Source organism: Podarcis tiliguerta (genome assembly GCF_965153285.1).
Source record: "Podarcis tiliguerta genome assembly, chromosome: 4".
Taxonomy (NCBI): domain Eukaryota; kingdom Metazoa; phylum Chordata; class Lepidosauria; order Squamata; family Lacertidae; genus Podarcis; species Podarcis tiliguerta.
In genome coordinates this window covers 33,407,561-33,429,520 of record NC_139537.1, presented here as the reverse complement: position 1 = coordinate 33,429,520, position 21,960 = coordinate 33,407,561, and the positions used below count along the sequence as shown (strand labels likewise).

General features: G+C 41.4%; 2 protein-coding genes across 3 annotated transcripts in view; one reads left to right on the top strand and one right to left on the bottom strand.

Moving 5' to 3' along the window:
- The window catches only part of RPL24 (ribosomal protein L24), a 191,202-nt gene extending 171,087 nt beyond the window's left edge, over positions 1-20,115 (top strand). Inside the window, exons 1-6 of one of the 2 annotated variants that reach the window (XM_083438509.1) lie at positions 14,055-14,121; positions 14,252-14,327; positions 15,238-15,348; positions 16,678-16,814; positions 19,027-19,090; positions 19,988-20,115. In XM_083438509.1, coding sequence (XP_083294635.1) covers positions 14,117-14,121; positions 14,252-14,327; positions 15,238-15,348; positions 16,678-16,814; positions 19,027-19,090; positions 19,988-20,068 — 474 coding nt within the window. In that variant the 5' untranslated portion in view covers positions 14,055-14,116 and the 3' untranslated portion in view covers positions 20,069-20,115. Of the gene's footprint in view, positions 1-14,054; positions 14,122-14,251; positions 14,328-15,237; positions 15,349-16,677; positions 16,815-19,026; positions 19,091-19,987 lie in introns of those variants that run through there. The other variant, XM_083438508.1, reaches the window with a different exon arrangement.
- On the bottom strand, positions 1,289-13,973 carry CEP97 (centrosomal protein 97). Its single transcript, XM_083438339.1, has 11 exons — positions 13,726-13,973; positions 11,967-12,109; positions 10,693-10,851; positions 9,755-9,856; positions 9,104-9,217; positions 7,356-7,522; positions 6,014-6,178; positions 5,617-5,750; positions 3,238-4,015; positions 2,707-2,782; positions 1,289-2,387 (listed from the first exon to the last, which is right to left on the bottom strand). The coding sequence occupies exons 1-11, from the start codon at positions 13,793-13,795 to the stop codon at positions 1,668-1,670; spliced, it is 2,628 nt and encodes an 875-aa protein (XP_083294465.1). The 5' UTR covers positions 13,796-13,973; the 3' UTR covers positions 1,289-1,667.
- Positions 20,116-21,960: the final 1,845 nt, after the last annotated feature.

Here is a 21,960-nt window from a genome sequence, read left to right as displayed (position 1 = left end):
CCACTCTGACAGGTCAGCACAGCTGTGCACCAGTCAGTCACCAGTAATCATGACGACATCAGATGACATCATCAAAGTTATCGATTTGAATCCAAACCACGCCTACAAACAGACAAAGTGGGACTGTTATTTAGCACCCATCACCTGATTAGCACTGTCCACTTACCAAGGAACAATTGGGAATGTTCTCAAGTGTTCCTACCATCAGATGTGGATCAGGTAGGTGTGGTTTTGTGGGAGGGAACAGCTTCATAGGCCAAATTAGGGGGCCATACCAGGCCTCCTTAGGCTCACAGACCAGAGGTTCCCCACCCCTATGCACAATCTTTGTTTAGGAATTAAACAATATTGCTTGGGTAGTGATGGTACAAATCACTATCTCGTCTGAATTCTTCCAAGTCTTATGAATAAAAATACCTATTTACCACTCATGGCAGTAACTATTCATAATAATTTTGAAAACCTGTCAAGGAGTTTACACCTGTAGAAACCAGTAAGCTCTGTGTGGGGAGAAGAGCTGTCAATCTCTTGACAGTTGCAACTGGAAAAGGGAGAGTTTCCAAGTCTCCATTAATGCAGGAAACTCCTAGATCCCATGTAGCCAATTCCCCTTCAGCAGTGAACAATTCCAACCACTGGTTTCTTACGTCCCAACCACCAATGTCTTAGGTCCCAGCTAGGGTGCAGATAATGATTTGAACCAAGACACCTCCTAAGATCAAGTGGCAAACCCTAAACTTCAGATGTTGCAGCACCAATACATGCTTGTGCTAAAATAGCTATAGTATCCTATAAACAGTTAATAACCATGGTCATATAACCCTTACATGTTAAAAAGAATGTCTCAGCCACCTTTATTTAAGAAATTCCCCAGAATGTGCACTGGTGAAAGAGGAACAATTCTGTTATTTTGACCTTCGGAATGCACTGCAACTTCCTTTCCAAGAATACTGTAGCCCTTGAAAGCTCCTAGCAAGCTCTGTGGTATCATACAGAAACTCCCCATCATGGCAAATCCTCTTAGATAAAAGACCCCTATGATAAAGGACTCTGTGATAAATGGACCTCAAGCAACCATGTTTCTAAACTGATATTCAATTATTTCATCTTTTCTTTTTTTGAAAAAAAGATGACTTATAAATGAAAAAAGACTGGCGAATAAAATATCCAAGCTATGGCTTAGTACCTGAGTTTAAGCATACATTTTCAAACTGTTGGTCAAAATACTTAAAAATTATTGACAGTGAATGTCTTAACCTTGTATAGCCATCAAATTATAAATACTCAATTTAACTATTTCAATTACTCCCAATCGTTTATTAAAATGAAGATAATAACACACATGTATGCTTAGTATTTTGGGAAAAGAGAACTGCTTAGTTCACGTAGTAAGGTAATAAGAAAAGTAGTTAGAGTCTTCAAAATTATATTTCATAAAAACCTGTTCAGATCACATAAAAAGTTTAAGTGCATCATGTCCACTGTAGTGAAACATACTTGTTACAGATTAACACAGTGTCAGTCAGAGGTTAGATTATTAGCAAAACTATTCACAACCTAAGATGCTTTAACAGCACAGGAGCACAAGTCTCCAAAAATGTATAAAAATCTCATACAAACAACAATAACAAAAACATATTAATGTGGCTTTTCTAACAGAATACCTGCTACACGGTTATGCTAACAGGAAGTGCCTGGAAAGAAGAGTCACAGTCTGTCTGTTTTCCTTCTGGCCTTTCTGCATTCAAATTGCAGATTTCTGGCTGACCAGTTCCACCTTGTCCCGATGCAAGCACCTCTTGGGAGCCTGATGTAGCATTGCATAACACATCCGGGTCTTCTGAGGAGGCAGCTGTATTCGGCCTACAACTGCCTGTTCCATTGCTGCAACTTGTCTTGTCATCATTATCTAGCTGCTCAACCGATTTTAAATACTGCTGGATAAGACTACTGCTGTCTTGCTCACCGTTGAAACTCTCTTTACAACATTCCTCGTGGTCCAGTTCAATCTCCTCAGCTGCTAAAGGGCACTCGGAAAGAGAATCTTCACATGGTTTGACCGTTTTGAAAGAACTCTCTAGAGAGCCGTCACCATTTACTTCTGCCACGTTTTCTCCACAGCACTGAGATTCCTGAAGGCAGTTCTGGTCAGTCACACAGGAATGGAACCCCGAGTCAGGAAATTCTGGCAAGCATTTCTGATGACAAGCCTCAGTAGCTGAAACGAACCAGGTTGAACTGCCGACAGGAGAAAGTACTTGGTTTCGTCCAGGCGAGTCTATATGGACCTTGAAGGGACCCAAAATGCTTGATGAAGGAGTATTCTGCTGCCGGAAAGTAGTGAGATGTGAGTTCACTGAAAGTTGCCACTCCTGGATGCATCTAACCTGCAAATACCACACAAAAGGAAATGTTATCATTTCAATTAGACTTATATGCACATCATGTGCCACCATATTTATAGTTTCATATGAAAGAACAATATTAAGAACTGTATCCTGTGTGAGGTGACCCTTAAGCTACAATCCTATTGACACTTCCTTGAGAATAAGTCCCACTAAACTCAACAAAACTTGCTTCTGACAGGCACTATAAATCACCTAATCTACCCAACATGGTACATATATCTCTTCAGCTTATTTGCTTAGTGAGCCATGGTTTTTATTAACACAAAGTCAGGAAATGATTTAGAAATGATATTTTTACCTGGTCCCAAAGGAATTTTACAGCTTCCTCTTGCACAAGTCTTTGAAGTTTCTCCTCATCTTTTTCCTTTCTTAATCTACATATGGTAAACATATAAATATATATGATTTTATAAATAAATTTAAACAATTTGCTGCAGTACTTGTTATGCATTTTATCAGCAGTTTGGTGGACTCTGCATTGGATCTGTATGGGTGAACTCAGTCTTCTGACCACAGTAAAACCCTTATTTTTTACTAATAATCTTTGAAGAGAATGACTCTTTCTGTATATAATTATATTAATGTAATTCTTCAGAACAGATTGTACCATCTATTACTTCCAAGACCTTCTGAAGCTGATGGGTTATTCAATTTTCTCCCACCTTGCTCCAAACACAGAATTAGAGACATTAGAGAATTAGAGTCCCCATCAACACCTCCTAAACACTCCTACTGTGCTTGTTACATCGTTAGCAGTTAGATAAGTCAATATTTCTATTTAGCCTCAAAATTGTAATTACTTCCAGTTTGAAAACGACTGCTAACTTACTTGTCTACTTCTTCAGTTAAATGTATAATGTGTTCCTGCATTCTACCGAGTCGAATTTCATAACGCACTTCCTTGGCTCTGGGATGGTAGTTCCTTGTGTAAAATCCTCTCCAACAGGCTTGAATCCTGGTGGCTGCTCTGTTCATTTCTTCAAGCATATCTGACTTTTGGATTAAGGTAGCAGTTGCGCTAGCAGGCAATTCTTCTGGATATTTGGCAGGGAAAACAGCTTTGATAACACCATCTTCTGGAGTATGTGATCGCTTGAGGTCACTGTGCTCAACATGGTCTTCAGAGGATACTTGGCAACTGCTAATGCTAGCAGAAAGAGTAGCGGTGGCTGCTGACAAACTAGAAGTGGACGATATTCCTTCCTCTTGATCTTCCTTTTGAGTTTCCACAGCCTCTGTTGATTTGATGGCACATTCCCCAAGAATCACAGAAGTCGTTTCCTGCGTTCCTTGTTTATTAACCTCTTTTATAAATTCGAAGTCAGCATCCTCCATACCTTCTGTCTCAATATTAATTCTGTGAAGTCTCAGTTCTGCAGTAGTAGGAGACACTGGGGAGAGGCCAGACGCAACAGGCATAAAAGTAGACTCTGAGGATAGAAGACTACTGTTCAACTTGTCCTCGTCAGTTTGCATGTCATCCAGGTAGAGATCTCTAGAAATACTTATTTCAGTTTGCGGTGATGAGGGGAAAACATTTTTAACTGCATAGGAATGATCATCATTTGACTTTGTTGCTACCCATGTATTCTTTTTGATAACAGGTTCTGGAAAAGGGTAAGAAGACAAACACTTAACTAGGCAGTAACATAACCATTTAGGTCTCCCCTGTATACCTGAGGAACCTCTGTAGAGCATGACTGAGTGACCCCCCCCCTGCTTCCTGCTAGCCATCACCTTAGTACGCAACATGTCTGTCCATTCCATTAACTGGATGAAAGGTGGAACTGTCAGTATCATGTGCATCTTCAGGGATGCAGAGTGGGGAAAGAGCTTAACACTGTCTGATGGGAGTTTTCTCTTGCGCATATGGGCAATAGAACATCTTGGAAGCCTTCTTCCAACATGCCACCACACATTAATATGACCAACAGCCATATAAATCAACAGGCGTGGTGAAATGGCTAGGGCCGCCAAGGAATAGGCCAGGGGTCGGCAAGACTTACCGGGCATGGGCTGGATCACTCCTGTGGAAAACCTCTGTGGGCCGGGCCGGTGCAGCGTGACGCTGGAAATTGAGCCTGCGCAGAAGCGATTTTCGGTGTCTGGGCATGTGCAGAAGTTATTTCCGGCACCGCAGACATGCGCAGATGCGATTTCCAGAGCCACAGAAGAAAGTCCCGACGCCAAATGGGCAGCTTAGTTTGGGGGCGGCTCATGTGCTGGTTAAGCGACCTTTATGGGCCCCTTAGGTTGCCGGCCTCTGGAATAGGCTAAACTCTCACCTCAAGAGGTGTCTTTGAATGTCGTTCTTTAGGCTTTCACCCGTAAAAATGCATGGCTGCCAATGAAATTAAAATTCATCCACCCTACCTTTCTCCAATGAATGTGTGGAGAATGCATGGAGAATACCCATGCATTGGTGGGTATAAAGCCAAGGCTGCATTAATCAGGAAGGAGTTAGGAGTTACTTATTACTGCATAGCTGCAGAACAGAACTGTATACAGTGGAACTTTGGGTTACAAATGTGATCATTGTGGGAGGCACGTTAGCAACCCGCAGTGTTCACAACCTGCAGCATGGCATCTGCACACACACGGGTCGCAATTCTGTGTGATTTAGCGCTTCTGCGCATGCACTGAAACCCGGAAGTAACCCGTTCCAGTACTTCCGGGTTCGGCGCGATGCGCAACCAGAAAACGCATAACCTGAAGCGTCTGTAACCTGAGGTACCACTGTAGTATTGAGCTGAAGTAAGTGAATGGATCCCTCTGTCTCTTTGGATCTCTACAGTTTAACCTCTAAGATCAGATAATAGTCCATGATGCACTAGGATCTCTTAAGTTTATGTAGATAGTGTGTTTAACTTATCTTGATACAATAAACACTCTACACTCTGGAAAGTCTGACAACAGGAGAGCAAGAAGACTCCAGTGCTCTGCAGGACTAGCCTGCTGGAGCCGAGCATGCTCTGCTGATTGCATTGGTCAAGGTGTGATATCATAAACACTATCTCTGTCTAACCCAGAGTCCCAGTCTTTAGAACCGTTTTCCCTTTCAATTTCAACTCCATCTCTGCTTCCCTAGTTTCATTATTTCAAGTCATAAGGTTCACCCTCTCTCTCCACCAGCTCCTGCTGGATTATCAGTATATTAGACAATGGGCTCATCATCACAAACAGTATTACAGAAACCCATGAATCTTACCACTTTCAGTCATTATTTGTGGCCTGTGGACAGGGCTGTTTGGCTCACTGGTAGCAGGCTGTCCTTTGTGCAAAGTTGAAGATACAGGCGGCTCATCAGCTTGGCTTTGGTACATCAGTTGCCTCTGGTGCAACCTAAAGACAAGGAGTTGAGACTGATTTTGTTAAAGCATCAATGCCAGAGTGGCTCTAAACCAACAGCAAAATATCAGCCAAGAGCCTGGTGCGCAAGTCTTTCTGCAAACCAGTTCCTCTGAGTCCAAAACAACAACAATTAGGGTTGATAGTGCCGGGTCTGAAGCTGTCAAGATTAACTGGTTATCCTTTTATTCTTTCTGCACAAAACAACAATTACTTTGTTAAAATTCCCAGCTGTTGACAAAAGATAATGTTCTTACCTTTGCTTATGTAGTATTTTTTCCAGTTTAGCATCCTCTGCAGTTTGGAGCCCAAACATACTAGTAAGAGGACAAACACTGGCAAGATACTGTACTAACTGAATGTGCTGGCCTGGCCGAAACGATCTTCCCTTTCCTTGACTGTAAAGCCATTCTGCTTTCAAGCTAGAGGGAAGAACAATCATCTTGAAAAGAAGTATTCTTCGTGAACATTTATAAAATCCTTTTGCACAAAACACTGTGCAATAAAAATAAAGAAAGAGATTAACCAAAATTGATAAGAAACACCATGCCCAAATGATCAGGGTGCCAAAACAGAGTCTCACAACATCACTTTCTGAAACTGACCCTTGTGAAAGGACTGGAACCACCACAAAACAGTGTCTGGCAGCCCAGAATGATGGTATCAATCGCCACAGAGAGGTTTAGCAGAACCAAGGAAAAACTACTCCCCTTTTCTGTCTCCTTGCACAGCAGTTGCCTGCCAAAGTGATCCAAGCTGTCTCAGTTTCAACTCCTGGTCCAAAACTGGATTGAACCTCTGTAAAATTGAAGTCTATGTAATCCATTTCCTCCAAGGACCCCTGGAGCTAAGAAGCCACCACACACTTAAGAACCTTGCCCAAGAATGGCATATTGGAGTCTTGGAGGAAATTATCCAGTGGGATCTAGAGGGGGTCCCCCTACCCTGACCAAGGTCCCACAACAGCTATTCTAAGTCTGGATGGTAATCACTCCGTACTCCAGTAAGTCATTTACACTCTTACACTGCCAACCAGACCTCATCTGGCTTCTTTAATCAATCAAGGTGGGCAAAGATCCAGTGGACTAGTGGACAATTTCTTACTAATTTCTTACTAATTTATTATTATATTATTATTATTATTATTATTAATAATAATAATAATAATAATAATAATTGAATTTATATACTATGCTATAGCCAGGGGTCTCAAGGCAGTTCACAGAATACTACAAAGATGTTGTCTACATTCTGGGGTTGTATAAATTTATCAAAACAGGAGATCCCAAAGCTACATCACTAGGATCTGCTATTCCACTGACATCTAAGACAGAATGGATGATAGTGATTTTATTCTCCAAGTGTCTAACAAAGTTGACACAGCAGGCAGATGGGTAATCCAACTCAAAATAGACTCAGAATAACTCTGCTGGATGACTGTAGATGCAATGGTGGTGGAATAAAGTAACAGCAATAGCAGATGTTTATACCCTGTAAGCAAAAGTAGCCAGTAATGCAATTGTAATAAAATACAAACATACAGAATAGTATGCTACTTCCGTTTAGTCAGCTTCAATCCAGTGACCTTCAGTTTCTTACCTTTCTTTCTGAGATATCACATAGCCATCAAGGACTTTAAGATTGAGACACCAACTGACAATATAAGGCCTATAATCAAATCCTGGGATAGAAGGTGTGGCCATCACACAGGGATTGTTCATTATTGACAGTTGCTCCAGCTCAGTAAAGGAAGCCAAGAACGAAATCTGAAAGCAAACAATAGCTTTGTTGATTAATTGAAATTTTCCTGTGTTCAGCAATTTGCTTTCATGGGATAAACAACAGCATGGCACATTCAGCCACATTTTTCATACACAATGAGTTATTTGAGGGAGGAAAGAAGAAAAAAATGACTTGCTTCTTTCCATTCAGAGCAGCTCTTTTCTTTTTGTCTGTGTGTGTCTCAAAACTTACATTGTTTGTAATGGATTTTTTTTCCCGAGAAATAAATTAATGCTACTACTCACCAATATGCAACCTACAGCCCTAATCTAGTTCAATTCCCTGTCCTCAAACAGAATAGCATGTATCTAAGATTTTCTCAATAGATACCTATCAAAGCTTTTTAACCTATTGAATGGGACTATGCATGGTCATAATCATATTGACGTCCCAAAGCATAAATCATTTTGCTTAATTACAATACATTCACAATATATAGGAATCCAAATTTCAGAATACTTTAGAGTTCAGACACTGACAACCCTTGTCTAGACCTGAAATTGACATTGGTTAAGGGGAGAGGGCATGAAAAATATTTGGAGAGAGAGAAAAAGGTTTAAATATTTTCATAAGGACAGGTGATGGCGTCAGATAATGAGGAGATTCAGGAAGTTAGCATTCCACCTGGTTGCTGTTGCAGGAGAGCAATAATTAATAAGGGGCAGCAGAGTCCAACTGCTGTTTGACACTTCTTACCCTCAATTCACCTTTTAGTTGCAGGAGGCAGTTTTGAGTTACCGGTCTCTGCAGCCACAGCAGGCGCTGTGATTCTCCCATGGTTTGACTTTACCCCTGGAGGAGCTCTCCACTGTCTCTCGAGACAGAGGGATGCCAGCAATCACATGGAGGGAAAAGTGGAACAGAAAGGTCCACTTGATCTATTCACCTGGGAGACTGGCTGCCATTTGGGTCCTTTCCTACCTGAACCATTTGCTTTAAGCTACCAATTATAATGTTAGGAAATGGGGCCTCTACCATTTCACCTCCTCCTTTGCTTTTGGGTTGGATCTATTTGGCTTTCAGCCTGCAGACAGGAGCTTTTTAGTCTTTGTACAGTGCTTTATACACTTTATGTACTTTAAACACTGATTTTTTGTTGTTGTTAACAGATTCAGGCAGGGACACTGTACAACAGGCATAGGCCAACTCAGCCCTCCAAATGTTTTGGGACTACAACTCCCATCATACCTAGCTAACAGGACCAGTGGTCAGGGATGATGGGAATTGTAGTCTCAAAACATCTGGAGAGCTGAGTTTGCCTATGCCTGCTGTACAACAAAGAAACTTAATGTGAATTACTACCAAAAGAGAATAGTCCCTCATAATGCCTTTTGCCTTTCTGGAGTAAATGTTTAATAATGGCTAATTATTATTGTTTATTTGCTTCAGTAGCTGACACTGCGCTACCACCAGCTACTTTGTATGGAGTCCCATATTGTTGTGGATACAAGTAGGAAACTAAAAATGTAGTGAAGGAAACTTAACTGAATATAAGACAAAGTTGCAAGTAAAGCATTCTCAAAATATGTACAGTATTCAGTTTTGTTGGCAAATGGTATTCTTACCTCATTCAAGTCTCTGATTTCATTTTCTGCCAATGAAAGAATACCCAGACTTTGAGGCAAGCAAGCAGGTGCTGTACGCAAGGATGTTATGATATTTCCATGCAGTAACAGAGTCTTAAGAGACAGCAGAACGGGAGAAAAATGCAATATGTACTCATTTGTTTAAATAACATATATGAATTCCTTCAAACATTCAAAAAGGCCTGTGTAATATCATCATCATCATTACTAAACATGCCTTTGTTAAATAGTGCAAACATAAAATTTAAAACGGCTGGCAATATATGCTTAAAAAACATATTAAAGGAAATGTTTTAACAAAAAGCCATTTGCCTTTGGTTTAAGTGGAAGCTAGTTTACGCTTTAGTTCTAGTGAAACTAATTGACAAATTAGCCATGACTCCCCCTTAATTTCAGTGGGTCTAAAATGTGACTAACTTCCTTCAGTTTTAAAAGGATTGATAGCTCAGAACTTCAGCATTACACTTGAAAGAGCTGTACAGCACAATCCTGTTCATGTTTACCAAGAAGTAAATCCCACTGAATTCAGTGGAACCTAATCCCAGACAAGTGGTTATAGGACTGCAGCCTTAATGAAAAACAGCCCTTTCCTCTCAGCAAAGAAAATAATTCAATCTGAACAGCATTCACCTTTAACAATAATAGCTTGGAGATATCTCCTATCTGGGATATATTGTTGTCTGACAAATCAAGATGTTGAAGAGATGTGCAGGTATTGATCTGGTCTATAGTCTACAGGAAGAGAAAATATTTTGTAGCATTATGAAACATCATAAATTATGCATGTTTCTGAACAAACCATCCACAGAAAGAGATTGCATCAGCCATAGAACTTCCTCCCCAAATTTAACACTGTCTTAAACTAACACCTATTTTTTAAAGCAGGATTGGGGCAATAAAGGAGGAGAAATGTGATGGCAATGGGGGCAGGAGAAGTAGAGAGAAATAAAGTAAAAGGGCACACAGGTAGAATGAGGGTATGATGCAATCTCTGGAAACAGCAGAAAGACAACATTTAGTTTTTGAAACCACTGAAAGACAACACATTTTACTTTTTTTAGGGAAGTAAACACATTCTGGTTTTAAAATATGACACCTATTTAAAACATTTGCACCTTGCTTTTCCCTATAAATGTTCAAGGTGGTTCACAACAAGAACCATAAGATATCACAAAAAAATAAAGATAAAACACAGTAACTAAACAAAATAGCAAGCCAAGAGATTAAAAAGTTAAGACGGTAATGATGAAATTTCATATAACCCCCCCATAAAAGCCCTCCCCTTTCCAAGAGCAGCATACACGCCTGGTAATAGTTAGGCCTTTAAAGGTCTTTTTAAAGTGAAAACTTTTTACATCGCAGCACAAGGTCAATGAGAAGGAGAACCAAAAAAGATTGTGGGATTGCGGGAGAAAATGAAAAAAAATCTGAAGTCTGGGTGTGACAGCAGAAAAGGTCATTTCCCTTTTTCCACTGAAATGTGAGTTCAGAACTGACAGGAGACCTCTTAGTGTGGTGGGAAGCTCATAAGCGGAAGCGGTTCTTCAGAATTATGGTATTAAGTTTACCTTCAAGTTATTTCCTGCCAGGTTCAGCCATTCCAAATGCACCAGATCCTTCAGTCCCTCTACACAGCCAATACTGTTGTGAGGCAAGTTTAATACTCGAAGCTGAGTCAGCTTTGCTACACCCATCATCCGCACCAACCGATTGTTGGCTACTGACAACTGCAAAATAACAGAGCAAAGAAAGGCCTCACTGAAGTAAAGTAAAGGTAAAGGGACCCCTGACCATTAGGTCCAGTCGTGGCCAACTCTGGGGTTGTGGCGCTCATCTCGCTTTAGTGACCGAGGGAGCCGGCGTACAGCTTCCGGGTCATGTGGCCAGCATGACTAAGCCGCTTCTGGCAAACCAGAGTAGTGCACGGAAACGCTGTTTATCTTCCCGCTGGAGCGGTACCTATTTATCTACTTGCACTTTGACGTGCTTTCGAACTGCTAGCTTGGCAGGAGCTGGGACCGAGCAACGGGAGCTCACCCCGTCGTGGGGATTCGAACCACTGACCTTCTGATCAGCAAGTCCTAGGCTCTGTGGTTTAATAGGAGAGCAAAGAAAGGCGTCACTGAGGTAGGACTGCTAAAATACTTTCCTGGGAGGAAGGCCCATCAAACTCAAAGCAGCTTAGTTCTGCATATAGGACTGAACTATTAAGTTAGCAGAATGTAAGCCAGTAATTATATGGGTTCTGACTTCACAGTCTAATTACAACCTTTTCTATACTTTTCGCATGTAGGCCCAAGAAAGTTCAAATTAAAAACAATGAAAGAACACAGAAGAATTTACAGAAACAATATAAAAAGCAATGAGAAGGGGTTAAAAGTCATTTAAGGCATGAGAGGACGGACCTCCCCTGTTTCCTTGAAGAATAACGGCAGTATCAGGTTTAAATGTCTGGAGAGGACGTTCCACAGGACCTCATTTCCGAGAGCTACCCATAGTGTCAGAAGGCCAGGTCCTCAGAACAGGGCCTTTAAAGCAGATGTTAGCTGGCAGCCAGGTTCGTGGAAGTTCAGGAGGTTCATTAAATAACCACCTCCCAAGCCACTAAAGGCATCAGAGGACCGACCTACACCTCTCTTGTTGCTTAAGAGAGTAAAGGTAGCACCAGGTGTATATGGTTGGAGAAGAAGTTGCATAGTGCTCTGAAGCTAAACAGAGGAGAATGGATTTTAAATATATATTTAACTTCACCCAAAATTATTTTCCTATGCTTTTTCCTTTAAGTATAAAGCAAGGATAACCTAACCAGCACAGAACTGTATCACAGACAGATGGAACTAACCTGCATCAGGTTCTTGAAGCTCTCCAAGTGCTCCAATTTAATTAGCTGGTTTTTATCCAAAATCAAAGTATGTGTATCTGCATCACAGGCCAAATTTGAACCCAATTTCTGTAAACCCTGGCCTGACCAATTAATTAATGAACCTAAGAGAAAAGGGGAAAAAATGGAAGTTTTAAAAAATGCAAAACAGGGGAAAGGTACATACTAGTCAGGTTTGAATTTCATTTTAAACAAGTGTTTAAAATTAAACTACAGTTTCATGTGAGCACATTCTTTACTCCTCCCCATTCCTGATGCTGCCACTAGAGAGGAAGCCCATCAGAGGCTGGCTTCCTGTTGCATGCAAACCAATGTTTCAGGTTCATTTCCTTCAATTATTGGGAAGCCAAGGCGATGTGGAGGCAGTGGCAACCAGAGTGGGAGAGTATTGACTCATGAGCAAGCACATTGTACAGGCACACTGCTTGTTTGCATTAAGCCATAGTTTATAATGATTTGATGTGATGCACAAACCAGCTAAATCTTGGAAAATTCAATTTTTTTATATATTTGGGAAAAGGTTTAAGAGAACATTCACCATAAGCAACATATTTAGCAATAACGTCAAAATACTCTAATCTTAGAAGCCACTGTGAATTCTCTCTCAATTCTGGATATTTATATTTAAATGTAAAGGTGATAATAGAAAGATGAATCTTTATCCAATTAATTATTTAAACAGAGCATTAGCACCAAAAATAAAGTTTTATCAGTATACAAAGGCTGCTATGGAAAGCCACCACTTAAATGGGTGTGGGGGGGTCTGCCTCATTCATCCGGCTGCATTTCCATAAAGCCAATCTGCTTTGGTGGAATCTAGAAAATACATCCTACTAAAGGGCTGTTTTGAAATGTGAACTCCTGCTTCCCAAGGAGGACTTATATGTTCAAAATGTGCCAGGAATCAGCTTGCTAATAAGATACATTCTACATATGTTAATTTCTGGTGCGCAATGTGAGGTCTTATCCAGCAAAACAATCTTCCTTCTAATTACAGGGTATTTCTGCAAACTTAAAACAATAGTATGTTAATCCCTTTTCTTGTGTGGAAAAAAATGCTGTGTAGTATTGTGTTCTTTCTTGGGTAATAATGTTATTATAGCTAGTTGGGGTTTTTTTTTTCCTGAGAAAGCCTTATAATGTAACTCGGGAATCTGAGTTTCAGCAAACCCTTCTGAGCAATGCTGGCAACTAATACCAGAGCACCCTTCAAAATGCTAGCCAGATAACGTGGGGTTATTCCATGACAGCAGCACCCTGCATGCCAACTATTGTCCTGTGTGTTTTATATGGTAGGCTGCACCTGCCCATTAGGCGCCTGCTTTATGATCGGGCATAGGAGACGAAGATAGGTTTGGACGCGCGTCCTTTCCCTTCTGCAGGTTTTCGTGCCAACGAAGGGACAGCAGAGCTTCTGGCCTCTCCTCTGAAAGGCCCTGCACGGTTTCAAAAGCACCCACTCCCCACAATAGAGAAAAAGAGACCTGTGTTCCGCAGGGCCCTCTGGGATTTAGAGTCCAAGGCCGAACAGACTCGGGACGTTAACAAAGATACGCGGCGAGGGAAAAAACTACGGCCCCCACAAGGCACCGCGCGGCAGCCCCGCAACGGTCCAAGCCCTGAATAGAGCTCTCGCCGAGTCTTCCCAACTTGGATAAAACACACACAATGGGGGGGGGCGGACAGGGGACGCCTTTAGGCACCGCGACCCGCTCCGTACCTTCCCTGACGCCCATGGCTGGCTTAGCCGCCTCCGTTTTCGCCGCCGCCGCCGCTGGTGCCGCCGCCATACTTCCCGCTTGCTCGCAACGCTAGGCAACCGGGCAGGCTCTGGACGCTGATTGGACGGTGAAAACCACTGAGGGAAAAAACAATTTTCAGAAATAGCAGGTGGCAATAGAAGGCTCTGAAGAGGCCGCAGCGTCGCGAAGAGTGATTTTTTCGAGCATTTTAGGAAATAGACGAGCCTCCGGAGAAAGCGCAGCGCTTCCCATCATGCACCGGCACAACTCCCAGGGTGCCCCGCGCGAGTATAGAATCCGGTTTCCCATGATCCTCTCTTTCTTTTCGCCGCCGGAGTTGCCTGTGAGGGAGCTCCCGCAGCCGCCATTATGAAGTAAGGACCGGTGCCCGGCTCTAATCCGGTGCCATCCTTCGCTTGGAGAACCTGGAGAGGGTTGGGTGGCGGGGGATGCTGGCCTCGCTAATCTTTTTTCCCGTTTTGCCTTCTCTTTCTCGCAATGCAGGGTCGAGTTGTGCAGCTTCAGCGGGTACAAGATCTACCCAGGCCACGGCCGCCGCTATGCGCGTACGGACGGCAAGGTAAAGGGGCAGAGGAATTGGGTGTAGCAGCGGGCTTGGCTAAACCCTGGAAGTACCCAAGTGGGAACTAATGGTGTCCCAGATTCTTTATGGTATAGTGTGAGATTTCATGAGGGAGAGGAGCTGCTGTTGGCTCGAGGACTTGTAAACTGATCTAAAACTGTCTTAACCTACGAGCCTGATATTTTCGTATTACGGGAGGATTATGATGGTTTCTAAATGCTGTAAGTCTCCTTTTTCTATTCCTGAAGTGAGATCGGATAATAAATAATAATAAATAACAAGAACAACTAAAGTCCGAATAATCTGATTCATTCTATTTGCGTGAGAGTGTTTGGCGATGTTGTAAATAGAACTGAGTTTAGCGATGTTGTAAATAGAACTGAGTCCATTTGGCCAGTATGTGTGTGAGTTTTTGCACCTTATGGTAGTTAAAATGTTGGTGGTTTAGCATTTGAATAGGATAAATAGAACATGGCAGTATCGTATAATATATTTCTATTCACTCAGTAGGGCTGAGAAGATAATTGCTCCTCTTAATTGCTGTCTGTTGGTCGACAGACTACCTAGATCACAGATCATCCACTGTGCTACAAGAGCTCTCAAGCAGAGCTTTCTAACCTCTGTGTCCTGACGCTTTACTCTGTCAGCTGCAGTGTGTAGGTGTCGCATGAATGCTCCCTGTACTCCTACTGAAGCTGGAAAGGGGTTAGTTTAACCCCTGATCTGTGTCGTGAAATGATGCATGTCTAAAAAGTGTGTCACCGAAATTAAAAGTTTAAAAGTTTAAAAAAAAGAAAAGAAAAGTTTAGAAAGCTCTGCTCTAGAGCTTTGATTTACCTACATCTGGTAAATAGTACTGTATGTGTGGCATGTAAAGTAAACACTTAAAATGAACTCAATGTTTCAGGTTTTTCAGTTTTTGAATGCAAAATGCGAGTCTGCATTCCTTTCCAAGAGAAACCCCCGTCAGATCAACTGGACTGTTTTGTACAGGCGGAAGCACAAGAAAGGACAGTCTGTAAGTATGTTGTGCCTCAGAAATGGACAAGTGATTATATATACAGTGGTACCTCAGGTTACATATGCTTCAGGATGAGAACAGAAATCGTGCTCTGGCGGCGCAGCAGCAGCGGGGAGCCCCATTAGCTAAAGTGGTCTTCAGGTTAAGAACAGTTTCAGGTTAAGTATGGAATGAATTAAGTACTTAACCCGAGGTACCATTGTACTTAAATACGCTTATGTAGCACAAAGTCGAAGCTGTCTGTTTGGCTTACTATCCCTTTTGCTTACTTGTGATCTAGCAGCTTAGCATGTAGCATGATCTGTTCAGTTAGTCTATGGTGTTTTGTGGTAGTGTCTGGCTTTTCACACAAGAGAGCTCTTCTGTGATCACTGAAAAGTGAATATTGTTTTGAGATAGATGGTGATAAAAATAATATAGTATTAGGACATTGCTTTAGGAAAGAGGCTGATCTATTAATTGAAGTTGGTGACTAGGGTTAGAAACTGTTCTTTTTAAGTGTTTTGCCTCCTGTACCAAATGTTTTCAATTATGAACTCTTGTGGCTAGTTCATTGAAAAGGCAGAGAACTGCTTGGTAGCACAATCCTGTACATATATATTCTGAAGTATGTTCAGTCTTAAAGTCAGAGAAAAATAACCAACATAACATTGACTCAGTGTTATTTAGAGAACATGTGAGCTTTTATGCATTCTTTGTGACAGTTTTATATTGGAATCACCCTTTGATATATCCATATTTTGTCTGAAATAATTAGATGATAAAGCAGTGTCCATTAAGCACTCCTCTGGGAACGGGAAATAGACTTTAAATCTAGAAAAAAATCAATGTGATTTTTTTATTATTTATATTAAATGATTTGCACCTTGCCTTTCAAGTTGGATAACAAATATAGCAACAGAATAGAAATGATGCCATATAAAAATGAATTGCAACATCAATACCCTGAGTTCAAATGATTGATTCCACAAACTACTTTTTTTAGAGGTGGCTCTGGATGCATTTGAAGCTTAAACTGGGAGAGAATAGGTCAAAATATGTCAATGACTAATAGCAAAGAAATTGTAGCAGTTACTTAGAAGTGTAGTGTATGGACTTACGTTATCAGACCCTTCAGAGATTTATGAAAAAGGTGTGTTCCCAATATTCTCTTCTCCTGAATTGTGAATAGACTTTTTAGTAGAGTAAGCCCTCAATTTTGGGTGTAATGGTGGGTGGGATTGCCAAAATTACTGGATAAGACGAACCTCTTTTTTGCCAAGTGTGTAAAGCTGAATGTGCACAAGTTGCAGGCTCTTATTGTAGTTATCTTTCTTCATTGCTTAGGAAGAGGTACAAAAGAAACGTACCCGCCGTGCTGTCAAGTGCCATAGGGCAATTACAGGTGCCTCTTTGGCTGAAATAATGGCCAAGAGAAATCAAAAGCCTGAAGTGCGCAAAGCCCAAAGGGAACAGGCCATTAGGTGAGTAATTATAACATTTTCTTGGTTTCTGTTTTTACAAGAATGCAATTATTTTAAAATTTGTTTATTTTACTTAAAATTATGCTGTTAATACATAGATATTTTGTGGGGATGGGGTGGAAACAAAAGATAAAATAAACAAGCAATGCAATAATCAATTATACAATATTAAAACACAAATTTGCTAACACAATTAAAGGCAACTAAACCACTAGTGAATTCAGCCAGAAAACTTATTTTCTGCTTTCATTGTGATCATTGATTGAATGTAAACAGGTTACACCTCATAGACTCCATTTTTCACAGTTGGGTTAAATATTGGTTAGCCTGCATTTAAAAAATGTGATTGCCAGGATCTTGTCCACTCCCCAACGATGAGAACTTGTCTCCAATACCATATGGAGACATTCCCAATTCCTTGCCCCAACCTCAAGAGGAGGGCTGGGGTTCATCCATGCTACACCAATTTCAAAAGCCCTCACAATGGACAATGCAACACAGGCTATATTAGTTCTCCTCCCAAGTTTAGGGTCTGGGATAATCCCCAAAGCAGTCTATACCATTTTCGAGTGTCAGATGTAAAAGTAGGGCAGTGAAGTAATTAGCCTTGTTTTAATTTTTGTGTATTTATTTTATAAAATATACTTATTGATAGTAAGAAAAATAATTCAAAGCTGTTATTATGCTTTGTGTAAAATGGTACAAAAAGAAGTAATGCATTTTATAACCTAGTCTTTGCATATAGGAGATGGGATGTAGGCAGTTTCAGATTTCAATGTTCCACTTTTTTTCTCAATAAACTCTGTAAAGAGAGCTAAACACAGCTGGGAAAGATTCTATCCTAAGTTTGCAAGGAAGTGCTCAAAAATGGGGTTGCCTACCTATAGTCAGGAATAGTCTTGCTCAGAGGTTTTCAACCTTTGAGTCCACGGCTCCCTTGTCCAGCTGCCTTCTTTCTGCAACACCCCTGTGGGGCTCAGGAGCCCAGTTATGTCACCTCTTGCCTGTATACCTGGCAGCCTCTCAACCTTTTTCGAACACCCTCCCTTGTGGAGTGTTCCCTCAGCCTCCTCTCCTTGAGAGTCCTCTGGGCAGCCGCTGCTGCCGCCCCTGGTCTTCACACACACACCGCCCAAAGAGAGGTGCTTCCTCACACTGCCCCACAAGGGCCTGGGAAGAGGATGCCCCCAGCCTTTGTGGCCCAAAGGAGACTGGCCAGAGGTGAATGTGAGGCTAGCACCTTACCTTGGGTGGCAGCAGCGGGGGCTGCCAGACCTGCATGGCGGAAAGGCTCCCCTTCAGCACTGTGCACTTAGCTCCCAGGAAGGGCTTGCACACAGCAAGCATAAGCAAGGCTAGCGTGGAACCTGCCTGGCCTCCCACTTGTTTGTCTATTCCTAACAGCAAGGGCTGGCTGGGCTTGCTCCTAGCAACCAGCACCCCCTGGCCAGACCCAGAGGCATCATTCGCCTGGGGAGATTGTAGCCAGGGCTGCTGCAACAAACAGCCATTCAAGCCTTGGGGAGGCAGAGACACAAGAGGGCATCAGAGCAGGAAGGGAAGGAAAGAGGGACAGAGGCCAGTGTTGCTCACAGCATGCTTGACCATCCTTCAAGGCACCCCCAGGGTGCCACGGCATACTGGTTGAAAACCACTGGTCTTGCCAATACTGTCACCTCATTCTGCTGTATTTGAAGACTAAGCCTATTTCTTAATCCATTCTGGAATGTGAAAGCAATGAATAATAATATTTATACATACGTACGTACATACATACATACATACATACCCCGCCCATCTGGCTGGGTTTCCCCAGCCACTCTGGGCAGCTTCCAACCGAATATTAAAAACAATACAGCATCAAACATCAAAAACTTCCCTAAACAGGGCTGCCTTCAGTTGTCTTTTAAAAGTAAAATAGTTGCTTATTGCCTTGACATCAGCTGGGAGGGCGTTCCACAGGGCAGGTGCCACTACCAAGAAGGCCCTCTGCCTGGTTTCCTATAACCTCACTTTTTGCAGCGAGGGAACCGCCAGAAGGCCCTTGGAGCTGGACCTCACTGTCCAGGCTGGATGATGGGGGTGGAGATGCTCCTTCACATATACAGAACCGACGCCGTTTAGGGCTTTAAAGGTCAGCACCAACACTTTGAATTGTGAATTGTGCATTTATTCTTAACACTAAGTCTGTTCCTGTTAATATTATTTACAGAGCTGCCAAGGAAGCAAAGAAGGCTAAGCAGGCTACTAAGAAAACTGTACCCTCCACAACAAAGGTAATGTTTACCCAAAGAACAGCTAAAGATGAGAAGTTGTTTGTGCTTTCTGAGTTTCCTCCTAATAGTTCTTTAAAACTCCAAAAGCAAAATATGGCCTTTAATTTAGCATTTTTCTGTGTTGCGTAATAATCCCATGAAAATATCTGTTCTAATTAATTTGCTAAATCTCTTGCACCATCCCATTTTTTATTTTTTCCTGGCTTTCAGGATTTTGTACATTGAGGTTCCTTCAGTTATCCTTTGAGAAGCCCTGTTGGTTAAGGTGCAAAAGATGACACAAGTAGACCTTCTAAGCCCAGAATTCTAACCGTTACATCGTGTTGGGGCTCTGTTTGAGTAAACATGCAACAGGAGTAGACTATTAAACCATTTGATCTATTTTTACCTAAATTTAATTATTAAGCATGTTTGTAATTGTCCTGTATCATGTCTATCTGATCAGGGCACAAACATAATTGAAAAATAGTAGTTCATTAATTGCTTTGGAGCAGGTAAGTGTCATATAGCCATGAGTATTGGCAGCACATGGGTCTCATTCCTATCTCTAGCTATGCAAAGTCAACACTTGAGTGATCCTTTCCATACAGGGAACAGCCACAGTAAGCTTGAAAAGAATTAAAGTGAAATTTAGACTGTTGTCTGGTTGATCCTCAGGTCTGCCAGTTTATTCAAGGGGTATAGCTCACATTCTCCTATGTTACTTCCGTTGGTTGGGAATAAGATAATAGTGTGGGGTTGTCTTCCTTTATTGTCCCTGTTAAATAGCAGGCATGAACTTGTCTTTTCACTTTAAACGCGTTTTATTTCAATTTGTGCATTCACAATTATTGACCTAATTTACAGTGATAAATAACCAAGTAGCGTATTCTCATTAGTTCTTTTTTCTGTTCATAGGCACCTACAAAGGCTGCTCCAAAGCAAAAAATCATGAAGCCTGTAAAAGTTTCTGCTCCTCGTGTTGGTGGAAAACGCTAACTTTTTTGACTGCTTTGGTTACATGAAATAAACATTTGACATGTAAACTGTCTGTTTCTTGTTCACTTCTGGGGATTTTGTGTAATTTTCTTACCTTAAATATTAAAAGTAATTTATACTTCATTAATGACTAGAAAGGTGGGCATAATGGCTAGAATGATAAGGAAGGATTTTTGTGAAAAAAACTAAAAATGCCTTTTGTAAGTTAAGAAACGCTAGTGTTTATTTTGTTACGATGCAAAAAGATGTCAGGGAACATTTAAGAAAAAATTCTATACCGCTTTATTGTAACGATAGTATAAGCAGTTTACGAAGACATAAAATAAAACATTTAAATTATCAATTTTATAACTGGTATTTAAAAAACATTCAAAAGATGAGTAAAATCCAATGGTAGCTACAAAAGAAAACAAGTAACATTCTGCTTATATTCAAACACACCTTGATTGATTCACCTTAAATTCTACTCCACTTTACGTTCTCCCTGTTATCTCTGCCTTCCTTCAATGTTTCATGTGAATCTAAAATCCACTGCAGGATGGATAAATTTAACTCCGATTTGCTGTCCATACTCCTTCATATTTTTTCTAAACGATGGTGCAAATCTGACCCCCAAATCAAGTATTCTAAACAGAACCTCTCAAGTGGTGAGCGTAATGGTAGAGGATCCCCTTGAGCCTGGAGCGCATGGCGGAGCTGACAGGCAGCCTGGACTGGAAACAGCAGTAGAGCAGGCTCCCCTGGAGAAACCCCATCTCTGAGCTCCCTTGTGCCTTTAAGACTGGGTGTGCAAGGTTCACTTCTTGCAGTGAGGGAACCGCCAGAAGGTGCTGAATGATGGGTTGGAGATGCTCCTTTAGGTATACAGAGCCGAGGCCGTTTAGGGCTTTCAAGGTCAGCACCAACACTTCTAATTGTGCTCGGAAACATACTGGGAACCAATATAGGTCTTTCAGGGCCAGTGTTAGATTCCCATATACGTTTTTTCTCAACTATTCAGAAATCAGACTCATTGAGTTGAAAGGGACTTCTCCCCTGGCAAGTGTGTTTAGGATTCCATTACTGCAAGCCTATATTTCAGACACACTGCACCCTACCCACTACCTTGACTGATTCCATTAGGTGATCCTGCCTGATACTATGTTGAAATAGATGGGTTTATAAGAGACAATTCTATGCATACACAAGGAAGTTCCATCAAGATTTGAGAGCTGAATAAAAAATGTATAGGATTTTGCTGTTCTGCTTATCTGCATATGAGCAGAACCTTAATAGTACTCTTCAGATTGCACAGAAATCTGTGATGGGTACTTGTGTAGCCTGTTACTAGACCTTATACTGTATATCAATTATATACAGTACATAAAGGTAATTTCGTTTTCCATATTCTCAATTGTTTGGTCTTATTTTAAGGAGTGGGGAGAAAGTTCAGAAGAGCAGTGGTAAAGCACATGCCTTGTGTGATAGGAATTTTGAGATCTTACGTACATGGTAATGTTCATAACCGCACGTACATAGATCAGCACAGGAAGACCGACCTGAAGCTATTTTGATTCCTAAACTGAGCAAATGTTTTCTCTGCAAGGTCAAAGTGGAAAAGCCTCCCCATTATCTTTTCCTTCACTAAATCCTGTCTTAAGGGTATGTCTGTGTTTGAATAGGGTGTGAGCCTGTGATAAGGCCCAGAAACTAAGTATTTATCATTACAAAAGATTGGCCAGGCTCCCCAGGTAATCCAATCAAGTAACCTGCCAGACAGGAGATAAACAAGGACAGGAGAAAAAAGTTCAAATTTCTGTTTAGACCACCTTTTCTGTGATGTAGGTATGATGTATCTGAGGGGTGGTCTTAGGTTACACCCCTTCTGTGATGTATGTATGATGTTTCTGGGG

Excerpts from the sequence above, each read along its gene's own strand:
- CEP97 (XM_083438339.1), bottom strand. The coding sequence starts at position 13,795 with ATGGCGGCGGCACCAGCGGCGGCGGCGGCGAAAACGGAGGCGGCTAAG. Across the intron at positions 9,857-10,692 it reads TGGCAGGAAATAACTTGAAG|ACTATAGACCAGATCAATAC; the intron begins GTAAACTTAATA and ends CTCTTCCTGTAG. Across the intron at positions 2,783-3,237 it reads TTAACTGAAGAAGTAGACAA|ATTAAGAAAGGAAAAAGATG; the intron begins GTAAGTTAGCAG and ends TACCATATGTAG.